The 14,316-nt window shown below is 40.4% G+C and overlaps 1 protein-coding gene across 2 annotated transcripts in view; it reads right to left on the bottom strand.

Moving 5' to 3' along the window:
• Window positions 1–14,316, bottom strand: part of prph2b (peripherin 2b (retinal degeneration, slow)) — a 75,384-nt gene that overhangs the window by 54,125 nt on the left and 6,943 nt on the right. For both annotated transcript variants that reach the window (XM_017434452.3, XM_017434451.3), the window contains exon 2: window positions 2,280–2,526. In XM_017434452.3, coding sequence (XP_017289941.1) covers window positions 2,280–2,526 — 247 coding nt within the window. The remainder of the gene's footprint in view (window positions 1–2,279; window positions 2,527–14,316) is intronic.

The raw sequence follows: 14,316 nt of genomic DNA, 5'->3' as shown, positions 1-14,316 counted from the left end.
GCAGACTGTACTTCTTGAGGAAGCTTAGATCCTTCAAGGTTTCCAGCAAGATGTTGCAGATCTTCTATAAGTCTGTTGTTGAGAGTGTCATCTCCTCTGCCATCATCTGTTGGGGCAGCAGCATCAGAGCCAGGGACTTAAAAAGGCTCAACAACCTGATAAAGAAAGCTGGTTCTGTTCTGGGGATGACTGTGGAACCTCTGGAGATGATGATGCAAAGAATGATTTTGCATAAAATCAAGGAAATCATGGACAACCTTGACCATCCTCTTCATGAGACCGTCATTGCAAAACAGAGTCTCTTTAATCAAAGGCTTCTTCAGATTAGCTGTAAAACGGACCGCTACAGGAGATCTTTCCTGCCCACAGCCATCACCATCTATAATAACTCCTTGATTTAAATGAGCTACATCAACATTTAATTTCCATTTGGGATTAATAAAGTATTTTTGAATTGAATTGAATTGAATTGAATTGAATCCAGATGAACCTTGACGATAACTGGAATGTCTACCAGTATTTAAAAACATGTTTATCTGTGAAGACTAAAGGCCTTTCCATACTCCATGAGAAGTCACAAAGTCAGCTATCATTGTGTGATGAAAATTGTGCCATTTTGTTCTTGTAGCAGTTTTATCTACCCCTTCGTGACACAAGGCCCTGGCTGAACTTTTTCGCACAGTGGTTTGGGCTAAATATTGTGTGATTGGTCGGAAGTTATTGTGGGCGTATTTATGCGGAAAAGCCGGTGAGCGTTAATGGAGTAATTTTGCTTCTACTGCTGTGCTGAGAAGCAGCTGGAGGCTGTTAGAAAATACAGACGTCTTTACAACTGTTCCAGCAAAACTTATAAACCTATGAACTTAAAAAGACTGCACAGAGACACTGGCAGCTCTTTGTATCTGTGGTGGCCTGGAGGAAGTACACCTCCAGCCGGGCAGCGTAGTGACACATTCCCTTTGTTCTCTCATTCTTGTGAATAGTCATATTTGTAAATGCCAAACGGCTGGCTCAGTCTGTTTAATAAACACGCCTAGTTGCAGTAAAGAAAGCAAAAATCTGTACAAGGACAGGAGAGTTGAGAAGCTGGCAGGAAGAAACCTGTTTTTAATGCTGTAGGAGGAGGGAGGAGCTTCCTGGGAGTTCTGAGTCGAGTGTCTCATGGAAGATGAAAGGTGTGTGTGAAAACAAACGGCTCGCAACCACGAGACCGCAAACCAACTTCTTGACTTCTTATGGAGTATGCCGGAGCCTGAAGTCTTCATGTGAGTGTAAAATGTTGTTAGCTACTGTATGTCTGACTTCACAAAGACAACAGGAAGACATACAGTGTTTTCACTATCAAAAAAAAAAGCTCAGTTTGTGAGACAGCACAACCATGTGAAATAGTTAATTAATGTTCAATGAATCTACACCAACTGTCATAATGGGTTCTTTGTTTAATTATGAAATAAAATCCTTTCAGCCTTTTTAGCAAGCCAGCTAGGAGTCAAACCCAGAATCTTCTGATTGTTGAACTTTGCTTCCTGAATGTGAAGGTTGGAGGTCCTCTCTATCCTGTTGTTCAGAGATTTAAATCAGAGCCAGGTAAAATCTGTAGTGAATGTCCTCTGATTCATGTTTCACTTTTCAAGACAACAAAAACATTCAGGAGAACCGTCACTAAGAGAGTTTATTCCCATTTTATCTCATTTATTAGAACATCTGATCACAAGGATAACTATGAGATAACTGGAGGAAACAGATCATTTTCATTAGATTCTTTCATGTACTTTATTACATACAATCATAGTAAAAATAAAATACAAAATATTTCAATTGTACAGTTTTTAGACACTAAGACAAATTACAACACGTCAAAATGAGGTGATTATTTACTGAAAAAAAACAAACATAAGTAAAAAATTGAGTTACTCTTTCCTGTTCTAGGAAAACATCATGGCAGCACTATTTAGGTTCATAAGGGTTCATAAAGGTTTATCTAAATAAACCACAAGACTTCTTGCAAAATGGAACATAGAGTTGTGCAGAAACCAATGTTAAAGACTTATAAAGTGCAATAGAAAACTACTACTAAGAGTTATTGCTGCTAACAGAGGTTCTGCAAGCTGCTGGATCAGGGGCTGGAAACACTTTTTCACATTTTGGTTTGGTTTTGTTCAGTAAATCTTGACAGTGTAAAATGCCATGTGTGCTCCATCTGACTGCATAAATGTGGAGCCTTTAAGTGAGTAAGGGGCATGCTGGTTGGATGTAGTAGGATGTGGGTGGTCTCTTACCTCCAGTACGATGAAAACGACAATGAGCACTCCGATGCTGGTCATGATGCTGCTGTAGTAAGAGAAGACAGCTTCGCGGCAGCCCCTGTTCCAGATGTTTAACTCCTCTGTGCGGTGGTCGTAGTCGTAGTGGACAGAGTTATTGGTCAGGTGATGCTGGATGCAGGGCCGGGGGGAACCAGGGTTACAGCAGCTAAATGGGACGCTGTCCATCAGGTACTTCCCCTCCACATTACTGAGGACCCGACTGCAGGACAAAGACAGTTCTAAAGTCAGATCTGGTGTCAGAACCAGATGGAGAAATCCATCAGACCATTACAAAGAGACAAACACCTGGTCTTGTAAGGTTCTGTTTTATGTTTGGAAAAGCTTTTAAACTGGGATGTTTAGGCATATTTGGAGGACTAGAACTTTACTACTGTTGGATCTCTAGACCCAAAAAATAAAGCTGTTCACATTCCGCTCCAGAAACTGAAATCCAACAAAACATCTGAATCTCCAGTACTAATTTCCATGGTTCCTGCTGTCATTCGGTAAATTAGTTATTATTTGATAGCTTAAAAATGTTCTGAATTTCAACCCTAACTCTTCATACATTAGGACTTCTAATGTTTGGCATCTGGGGATACTACAGGCTGTCTGAAACTACTAAAATAATCCTAGATCATCAAAGAAGAATGAAAATGTTTTGATCACTGAACTATTTTAGTGTTGTACATTTTTTTATTTGTAATTACTCCTTTAAAGATACTCTAAATATTTAACAGTGACAGATAATAATTACTTTTTACTAATTACTTGTTATTTTTCTATTTTTGTTACAACTTTAGTCTCACTGCTCCTCCTCAAAACAAAAATATATCAAAACCTGTGTCTCCATCAGGAATTTTTTTTTTGACTTTTGATATACTGAGCTCTGACTTTTGGAATTTCAACTTCATTGTTTGATAGAGTTTAAATTCATTGAAAAGAGTGAAAAATGTCCCTATAGACAGCAATAGGATTTAATAGAAGCAAGTGGTCAAAGTCAGCACTGTTTGGAGCTCTGCAGCTCAGACAAACTTCAAAGTAAAAACATAATTCAAAGTTTAATTGAACTGGCATTTTGAGATCTTTAACACTTTTTGTGGTGGTACTGGTAATCGTGGGTAAGGGTAAAGTGGGGTGAGAGTGAAGGAGCTTGATGCTAATCTGCCCACTTTTTCGTAGGTTTTAAATGTCTGTAAAATTTGCACAAAGACATACAAATATCATTATTATATATAAACCATTTTATAAAGGAGATTTACATAATAAATCATAAACTTTACTTCTATACTAAACTGTACTAAATTTAAACATATACAGTATTAATTAACAGTTTTTACTCATTATGTCTATAATTATTAAATATGTATTTTGACACATCTGTCTTCTGGCATCCATCAGAGGGTACTGCATCACCCTCTACACTCCTACCTCCTTTTGGTTTAGGTAAAATTTTTTTTTTTTACTTGCTATATTTTGTACAGAAAACTCTTCAGAACCAAGCCACTTGAAGCTACTCAAAGCACGGGTGTGTGTTGCAGTCGCTAATTCCCTTGTGACACCTAGCTCCATGCTGCTTTTGAACCCAAGCTCCACACCTCCAAGAGAGTCTAAGAAGACACTTCTCCCCCAGTGGTATACAAGGGGGTCTGGGAGGATGCTTCTCTGCTGTGATCTCCGACAGGGTCTGGGAAGTGGTCTCTAAGAGTGTCTGCTGGTGGTCTCTGAGAGTGTCTGGGTGGATGCCTTTCAGTTCCTAGTCTCCAAGGGAGTCAGGATACCTGCAGTTAGTCCTGAACGCTGCTGCACATCTTTTAACAGGTACTAATACATAATCACATCATTAAAATTCAATTCAACTCAAAATACTTTATTGATCCCAGACGGAAATTAAATGTTGGTTAACTCATGTTACTAAAGGTTCTTTAAAGGGTTGGTGTACATTCTGATGTATGTGGGCAGGAAGGATCTTCTGTATCTGTCTGTGTTACAGCAAATTGGAAGAAGCCTCTGACTGAAGACACTATGTTGTTGTATAATAGTCTCATGGAAAGGATGCTCAGGGTTTTCCATAATTTTCTTCATTTTATGTAGAACCCTTTGCACAATCATCTCCAGAGGTTCAAGTACAGCCTGTTCTGTCCCTTCTTGTAGACGGCTTTAGTGTTGAGTTTCCATTCCAGTCTGTTGTCTAGATGAACACCAAGGTTTTTATATTCCTCAACTACTTCCACTTCTTCTCCTATGATGGAAATAGGGTTTGACCCAAGCCTGTTTCTCTTAAAATCTACAATCATCTCTTTTGTTTTGTTCACATTTAAGATGAGATGATTGTTTCCACACCATGCCACAAAGTGGTCCACCAGCTCTCTGTACTTGGCATCTTGTCCATCTCTGATACACCCAAAAATTGCAAAGTGATCTGAGTATTTCTGCAGATGACAGAAGTCTGACTTGTGCTGGAAGTCTGAAGTGTACAGAGTGAAAAGGAATGATGTCTTATGGAGTTTCTTACAAAGCAAATCAGACTGAATTGCATTAAATGCGCTGGAGAAATTAAAGAACATGATCTTCACAGTATTGCCTGCTTTATCCAGATGACAGTGGGTTTGTTGAAGCAGGTGTATGATGGCATCTTCAACTCCAATTTCACATGCTTGTTTGAGCTTGTTTGCTTACTTGGGTGGGCCAAAAGGAGTCTCTCCAGGACCTTCATGATGTGGGATGTCAGGACAACAGGTCTATAATCGTTAATGTCTGATAGGTGAGGTTTTTTGGGACAGGATGGAAGACAGGATGTCTTCCACAACACTGGAAGCTTCTCTTTTGGTCAAACTAAGGTTGAAGAGGTGCTGTAGAATCCCACAGAGCTGCTCTGAACTCACAGTCAAGACTCTGGGGCTGACACCATCTGGACCTGCAGCCTTGTTCCGATTCAGTCTCTCCAGCTGCCTCTTCACCTGACTTCTGGAGACAGACACGTGAGAGGGAGATGCAAAGGGAGCAGCAGCATCTTTTGATTTGGTTAAAGACCAACTTGTAGAAGAAGAGTCCATGACTGAGGTGGAAGATAAAACATCTGAGATTTGACAGGAAACCTGTAGGTCAAAGGAGGGTGGGATGTCTGTTTGGCTGGGGGCAGGAGAGGAGAATGATGAGCTGAATCTGTTGAAGAATGTTTTGGCTTCATTTGCTCTGTCTAGACTTCCATCTATCCAATCCTCCTTATCCATTCTTCAGTTCCTGAGCTCTCAGAGTCTGCAGTCTCCAGGCTCCTAGAGTCTCCAGCTCCAGAGTCTCTAGTTTCTAAGCTGATAGTCTCTATTTTCTGAGTCTCCAGTCTCTGAGGTCTTAGCATCTCAGCAGATTACAGATATGATCCATGGTGAAATTGATTGTGTTGTATTTGTGATACATCTGGAGTCATTAGAACTTAGCATTGTTCAGTTTAAACTTAAAAAGTTCCCCAGGTAATTAATAAAATGTGATTGGGGATTCATGAATTTTGATTAAATTTGTCATGCTGACCATAAATTTTCTTCCATTTTGACAGTGAGGTCTCTGCCCCCTACAGTCTGCAGGGTAAGGTCTCTGCTTGTTGGCACCCACTACAAGCTGCAATGTGAGGAATCTGCCTTTTGGCGTCCACTACAGTCTTCAGTGTGAGACCACTCATTGGTAACTCAGTTTAATGTATTTATATAGTGCAAAATTAGAACAAATGTAATCGCAAGGGACTCTACGCCCATATAATAAAAAATGACAATAGTCCAGCATAGAAGTGATAAACGCATGGACAACTTTTTCTGCATCATTTTGTTATAAGTTGTTTCTAATTTTAGTGATATTGTTCAAGTGGAAGAAAGCAGTCCTGTCAACATTTTTAATGAGAAGTTTAAATGACATACAGACCAAAAAATAGCACCAAGTATCTGTACATTATAACTGAAGGCCAAAATATGCTATCCAGAGTGAGTGAAAGGCTGTAAAGTTTGTTCCTATATCAGTGCTAATGGAAGGGGCCCACCCTGAGTGGTTGACCCAAGGAAAGCAGAAAACAAAAAAGCCTATGACTCGATGCTACACATGGATACATATATTAAAACTGTACAACATCAACAAGACACTAAGAGCCTTCATTGAGAACTCAATTTGAATGTTGAAGACAACTCTAGAGACCAATTCAAAGCCAACTACACAAGTCAGCATCAAATGTGAATATAACAAGGTGATGGTTTGTCCCCACTCCTGCTATGCATGGGCCTAAATCTAAAGTGGAACAGTGATCAGTCACCTCCTCTACACAGATGACATAAACTGTATGCTAAAAGTGAGTGAGACATTGATTCATTGATCTACCTCACCAGGATATGCAGCATATACAGAAATACATCAAAACCTGTGTCTCCATCAGGAATTGTAGACATTGGTATATCATTCGGACTGGATAAGTGCAGCCAAATGGTATCCAAGAGAGGCAAGGTGATCACAACTGAATGGGTTGAACTACCTGAAGGCAACATTGCAGATGTCCAGGACAGCTCCAAATACCTGAGAATTCCAAATAGAAACTATGATGAGGCTTCAAGGAAGTCAGCCACAACCAAACACCTACAGAGAGTAAGGCAGGTTGTGAAGAGCCAGCTAGATGGTAAGAACAAAGTCCAAGCCATCAACACATATACGGTGCCAGTCATCAGATACCCTGCTGGTATAATAACCTGGCCAAAGGAGGAGACAGAAGCCACTGACATGAAGACACAAAAGCTCCTCACAATGCATGGAGGGTTTTGTCCTAAGTCCAGTACCCTGAGACTGTGAGAAAAGAGGGAGGCAGAGGACTATCAGCGCCACTATACAGGATGATACAACTAAGACCCTAGAGTACCTCAGAAAGAAAGTCCCCAATGATGAAAGATAAGCCCCATGCACACATATCTCTGGCAGATTGAGGAGGTGGCTGATATCAACAAATCCTATCAGTGGCTTGAAAGGGCTAGGCTGACAGACAGTACAGAGGCACTAATCATGGCAGCACAAGAGCAAGCCTTTAGCAGAAGAGCAATAAAGATTGGAGTCTATCATACAAGACAGGACCAAAGGTGCAGGCTGTGTAAAGATGCCCCTGAGAAAATCCAGCACATAAAAGCAGGATGTAAAATGTAGACAGGCAAAGCAAACATGGAAAGTTATAACCAAGTGGCTGGAATAGTGAACAGGAACATCTGTACCAAGTATAGACTAGAAGTCCCACAGTCAAAGTGAAGACTCCACCAAGGGTGGGGGAGAATGGCAGGGCCAAGATACTGTGGGACTTCCAGATCCAGACTGATGAACAGGTTATGACTAACCAACCGGATATTATGATGATCGACAAGATACAAAAGAAGGCAGTGGTGATAGATATATGGATCCCAAGCGACTGTAACATCAAGAAGAAGGAGCACAAGGAAGTTGATAAATGCCAAGAACTGAAACAGGAAATAAAGAAGTTGTGGAAAGTCAAGGCCTCAGTGGTTAGAACCTTTATTTTAACAGGTAAGTCAGTTGAGAACCAATTCTCATTTACAATGACGACCTGGTCAGGAGGCAACAATACATCTCAAAATATAAAAACAATATTGTAACAAAGACACGGCACAGACAGCATAGAGTACAAATAGACATATTGTAACATTATAAGCCAGGAGAACAGAATATAAATATATAAAATAAAATTAAAAAAATAAAATATAACAAAAAAATAAAAAGAAAACTAAAAACAAGTACAATGATTTTTTACTATTGAGTATATCAAACTTCTAAATGTGGATAGTAAAATGAATGAGTCTAGTTTTAAAGTTAGTTGCAGATTCCAGTCAACAGCAGCAGAGAACTGAAATGAGGAACGGCCAAAGAAAGTATGTGCTTTTGGTAAGTGAAGATTGATGAAGTCACTAGAACGTAGACTACAATTTGGTTTATGAACAGTGAGAAGTGCCTGTAGATAACCTGGTGTTTTACCAATGAGGGTTTTATAAATGAACATGAACCAATGAATAGATCTACGAGAATGAAGAGATGGCCAGTTTATCACGGAATACAGAACACAATGATGTGTTTTAAATGAAGCACCAGTGGCAAATTGGATAGCAGCGTGATGAATAACGTCGAGTTTATGAAGAAGGGTTTTAGAGGCAGACCTATAAACCACATCGCCATAATCTAGGATTGGAAGGGTTATCATTTTAACCAGGAGCTGTTTGGCAGAGTGAGTAAAGGACGATTTGTTGTGGTAAAGAAAACAAATGCAAGATTTAATCTTTGACTGCAGGACATTTATATGGGTCTCAAATGTGAGATTGTTGTCAAGCCAGATACCAAGATACTGATAACTGTTAACAAAATCAATCTCCGTGCCATTCAAAGAATGTATTTTAAAAGGGTTCATAATTTGTGGTAAGTTTCTGTTAAAAACTATACATTTAGTTTTATCTGTGTTCAGAACAAGATGCAGACTAGCAAAAGCCTGTTCAATTAAAGTGAAACTAGTCTGCAATGAAGACAGAGCAGTAGTCAAGCATGGGCTAGAAGTGTAGACAATAGTGTCATCTGCATATATATGGACATGAGAGTCTCCTGCTGCAAGAGGGATATTATTAATGTAAATATTGAAAAGAGTAGGTCCTAGAATGCTTCCTTGTGGGACGCCATTTGCTAGTGGCAGAGGGTCAGACAAAAGACCACCCACCTTTACTGACTGTAGACGGTCAGAACAATAATTTTTAAACCAGGCCAAAGCATTTTCAGAAAATCCTATATCCCTTAATCTGTCTAGAAGTAATTTGTGGTTCACAGAATCAAAAGCTTTTGATAAATCAATAAATGCAGCTGCACAGTACTGTTTGTTGTCAATGGCGCAGGTAATGTCATTATGGACTTTGAGTGTAGCAGAGATACAGCTATGTCTAGGTCTGAAGCCAGACTGAAACATATTAATAACGCTGTTAGACTCCAAATGGCATTGGATTTGATTGTTGACCTGCTTCTCTAATATTTTCGAGAGACAGGGCAGGATGGAGATGGGTCTGTAACAATTTAAGTCTGAATTATCACCTCCTTTAAAAAGTGGGGTGACAGCAGCAGACTTCCAGTCCTTGGGGAGCTCAGCAGTCTGAAGTGAGAGATTAAAAATACAAGTGATAGGCGCTGAAATTATATGAGCTGCTAATTTTAAAAAACAGGGATCTAATGCATCAAGACCAGCTGATTTGTGAATGTCCAAGCTGAGCAGTTCACTAAGAACCTCAGACTCCTGTATAGGTTGAAACAGAAACAGGGGGAGTCTGAGTTAAATGAGTGAAAAACAGATGATTGATTAACAGAAGGAGAAATAGGTGCACCAGTGCTGTCCTTGTATGGACAACCTGCCTCAGCAAAATGTTTATTGAAGTGGTTTACCATTTTTGATTTGTCTGTGATGACAAGATCATCATGCTTAATAACAGTGGGCAGTTGAGAGGGCAATATTATTGTTTTCAATTGTTCTGATTGTGTTCCAAAATTTTTGAGAATTATGGCCATTGACTGTTAGTTGCTGTTTGAAATAGTTTGATCTTGCCTGTCTAATAGACTGCGTACATTTATTTCTTAAAGTCTTATATGATTGCCAGTCACTCGCTTTGTTAGAGGCTTTAGCTCTATGCCACAAAGTCTGTTTAGTGCGAGAGAGTTCAGACAGGTCAGTACTGAACCAAGGGCTAATGCGATTTTTTACTCTAATCTTTTTGAGGGGGGCATGTTTATTCAAAACAGCAGTGAAGGAAGTTCGGAAATATGACCAAGCGTCTTGGACCTCTGGTATCATACCAATCCTGTGCCAGTTCACAAGTGCCAGGTCATACAAGAAAGCTTGTAAATTTAATTTTTTTAGAAAACGTTTGGAAATAGTCAGTGGAGGGTTTTCTCGGAACAGTGCCATTGCGAACACAGACTATATTACAGTGATCACTAAGACTTTGGCAGAATACATCAGATGTATATCTTTCTGGCCTGTTAGTGAGGATAATATCAATTATTGTACTAGAGTCCATGGTCTTGGTTTTGTATCTGGTAGGGGCCTGCACAATTTGAAATAGGTTTAATGCATCTAATTGTAATTTAAAGAATGATGGAGGGTCAAACATATCGTAATTCAGGTCACCTAACAAGATGAACTCAGAGGAGATATGAGGAGCAATTAATTCACTTAAAGACACTAAGGCACAGACTGGAGCAGAGGGTGGTCTATAACAACCAGCAACAGTTACAAAGAAGTTTTTAGATAAAGTGACTTGTAGAATTAATAGTTCAAACTGTTTAGCAACAGATTTTGAGGCAATTACCGAACACTGAAAGTGATCCTTACAGTAAATAATAACCCCCCCACCCTTCGAGGTTCTGTCCTGGCGAAAAGTGTTATAGCCAGGAATGAAAACGGCAGTGTGATATGCATCATATCATGATCGCATGATATGAGATCCATATCATGCTCTGGATCCACATAAACTGATCTAGAGATTAAAGAGGAGACCGGATCTGGAATCCATAAAACATGAGAATCCGGTCCAAGTTTTGAAATCACCAGATTAAGAAGAACAATACCAGGTCCAAGTCGTTGAGATGTTATAATCCAGTCCGTGTTTTAGGATCATCAGGAGTGTCACAGGTAAACCGGAACTATTGCTTGCCCCAGTAAAGCATTGTTAGCATTGTTAGCCCAGATATCATTGGTATACCTTTCCAGTTCAGTTTCCTTCTTCACTTCATTCAAAAGCTACATCTTGGCTTGCAAAAAATCCATAAATCTCTGATGGAGGAGATCTAATAGTCACAACAAATTTGCGGAAGCTCCCAGGAAAAGGAGCAATGTTCTTCTCCTCGGCCACCCAGCAGCATCTGGCCATCTTGAGAGAGCCAGGCCCCCCGTTATTATAGACAGCAGTTCAAATAACCTTTACATCTGAAGAAAGTCCCAGTTGAAGTCGAATAGATGAGGTCAATCAGGCTAGTAGGTAGGTAGGTACATTTATTTATATAGCACTTTTCAGCACAAGGCGACTCAGTAGCAGCTAGCCGACTTCTTGTCGTCTGTCATCTTGAAACTGAGCTTGTGACTGTGGAGCCGGACCCCGAGGCCGAAGCTCCAGGCCTAATGGTGGTGTTCAAAATGCTAAAACAGTACAGGAGATTGTGTGGAAAAATCTGTGCTTTCTTCCTTTCAGCCAAAAAAGAAAGAGAGTTTTGAATAGAGTGGTGATTCTTTATTCAGAGCTGAGATGCGACAGAGCTGAGACGCATCAGCTCCTGCACATCAGAGAGAGTGCTGACACATCTGGCAAGATGTGTGGTACCAGTGGTCGTTGGAGCACTTGGTGCTGTGACCCCCAAACTGGAAGAGTGGCTCCAACATATCCCAGGAACAACCTCAGAGATCTCTGTCCAGACGTGCAGTGAGGTTCATGGCTGGTGTGGCAATGATTCCATCAGAATCAAATGTACAGATATTCACCATTTGTTTGTCAACAGTTAACAGGTTATGTTACATATCTCATAGCATTCTTTGCTCATACAAACTGTACCCCACATGATGCACATTTGATTATAAAAAAAAAATCATTATTATCGTCTTTCCTTTAAATGAAGTCCATGTGTTGATCCTTCTGAACAAAAATATCTGTTACTTTTTTTTAGAAGTTTTCCTTATTTTCTTTCAGTTTTAAAAGTCTCTATCTCAAAGGAGATCACTGCCAGGGAAGAAATCCATCCTTAATTACTACTCTTGTGGCTGTACGTATGTATGTATTAGTCTTTTCAGGGCTGAGAATGACTGCTCTACTGATGCTGTATTAGCTGGCACAGTGAGTACCAGCTGGAGCAGTCTGAATAATCCACCATATACCTATCAGGCAGTAGTTAGAGCTGTCGCCTCCCAGCGAGAAGGTTGCAGGATCATTTTCTGGTCTAGGGTGAAGTTTACATGTTCTCCCTGTGCATATGTGGGTTTCCTCTGGTTTCTTTCCACAGACTAAAACCATGCATGCTAGGTTAATTGGTGAAATTGTGAATGCTTCTTTGTGTCGTTTGTCTCTATGTGTCCCTGTGATGTTCTTGCGGCCTGTCCGAGGTGTACCCTGCCTCTCACAGTGACTTCTAGAGGTGCAGCTCTCTAAGACCTGAATTAGAGAAGTGGATAAAGAAAATGGATGGATGGATGGATGAATGAATAGATGTATGGGTGGATGCTACAAAACACTCGTATCCATTCATCTCTGACCGACTGTCTCCACTCTCTGTCAGGCCAGTTGTGCATTACTTCTCAAATTGGCCGTAGAAGCTGTTAAACTCCAGTCCAGTCTCATGCGCTCGAGAGCTGCAACTGTGTCACGAATGTGTGCAAGACAATGTTCAATGTCCATGACTTTGTTTGGCAGCACTCTAAAAAGTTCTTTCACTTTTGCCTACACCCTATAAAGCTTGGATGCTATTGCAGCAGTCCCATCATAAGTCTGAATTACAAGCTTGTCAACACAGTTATACTTTTCCAACACTCTCAGGACATACTCAGCTATGGCAGGACAGAAGCCTCTTTCCCCTCACAGTCTGCTTCAGTTTTAGCCACATAACTCATAATGACACAGATCTATGCTATCCTTGTGACATCTGTGTTCTTGTCTACCTCTACTGCAACAAATGGGGCTGCACTGATAACTTTTTTATTATAATTTCTAATGATCAACTGCTTTGATTAAATTAGTCTGTTGTCCATTGGACAAGCCAGAAAGTACAGTGGATGTCTTCAAATGTCTTGATAGTCTGTCATCTTTCTCAGCAGAAGCATGTAAGAGCTCAACAAAGTTGCCACGATTAGGAGAACCTGTACTGTCATGATTTCCACAAAATGCTACATACCTCTTCTCTAAGTCCATAATTCTCTTCCAGATCTTCATTGTGTGGCTCATCAACCTAATTCCCCTATAGTTACTACAACTCTGTACATCACCCTTGTTCTTACAAATTGGCACCAACACACTTCTCCTCTATTCCTCAGGCATTTTCTTACTGAGGTAACTGGGCTGCATTTGTGCCATCAGGCGATGGGGCCTGAGTCCCCATTTTGAGACACTGTCTTCAGCTACAATTTCTTCTTGGGAAGTGGATTTTGTTCTTCTATGCTCACGTTGTCGAAAAGCAACTGCACGAAGACGAATATGGAAAGTTATCTGTTGCACGTCTGAAGACCCCAGCTTATCGCCATAAAGGGAATTGAATGTACTTGAATTCGTACTGTTCAGGTCCGTCCCAGAGGGACGTGGGTGTCTTTTTACTCTAACTGGGTGTGGTAAAGGTTAATAAAAAAAAGCAGCCCCAGAGAAACGGGGGATTTCACTGATTGGGCCAGAAGTCTCGATTCGGCACAGACTCTGTTATTTTGAATAAACTCTCACTTTTCAAGAATAACTTATGTCTGTCAACTCATTTCTGTGATCATTCACTTCGCCGCTGAGGACCCAGAAGAACATCCACCACTTTGAAGACACTTCATTATTCTCAAAAATGCCACTGAATAATCAAGACAAAAATCTCACTGCCAACTCTCCTAGACACTTCCATATCTCACTAACAGGTCCACTGGTATGTCATTGGGTCCAACTGCCTTCTCCTTTTTCTTCCTCTTCAAAGCTTTCTGAATTTCATCCACACTAATCTTTTCCACCTCCTGCTCCAAAGTTTCTATGACCTCTACTCTTCTTTCCCTTTTCATTCTCTTCATTCATCAACTCCTCAAAGTCCTCTTTTTATTTTACGCATACTCTGTGTAGCAAAATAAATTGCCCAGCGAGAAACTGTGTTCACATCGAACTGTTTTGTGTGCAACACCAACTGCTCTCAGTTAAGAATCGGCACCAGTGCGCAGCGCGACTTCCGCTCTCTGTGCAGCACTGACAGGTGTGAGGTGGCTGTGTGTGTGTGTGTGTGGGGGGGGGGGGGG

This window comes from Kryptolebias marmoratus, linkage group LG22 (genome assembly GCF_001649575.2).
Source record: "Kryptolebias marmoratus isolate JLee-2015 linkage group LG22, ASM164957v2, whole genome shotgun sequence".
Lineage (NCBI taxonomy): Eukaryota > Metazoa > Chordata > Actinopteri > Cyprinodontiformes > Rivulidae > Kryptolebias > Kryptolebias marmoratus.
This window is presented reverse-complemented; position numbering and strand designations above follow the sequence as displayed.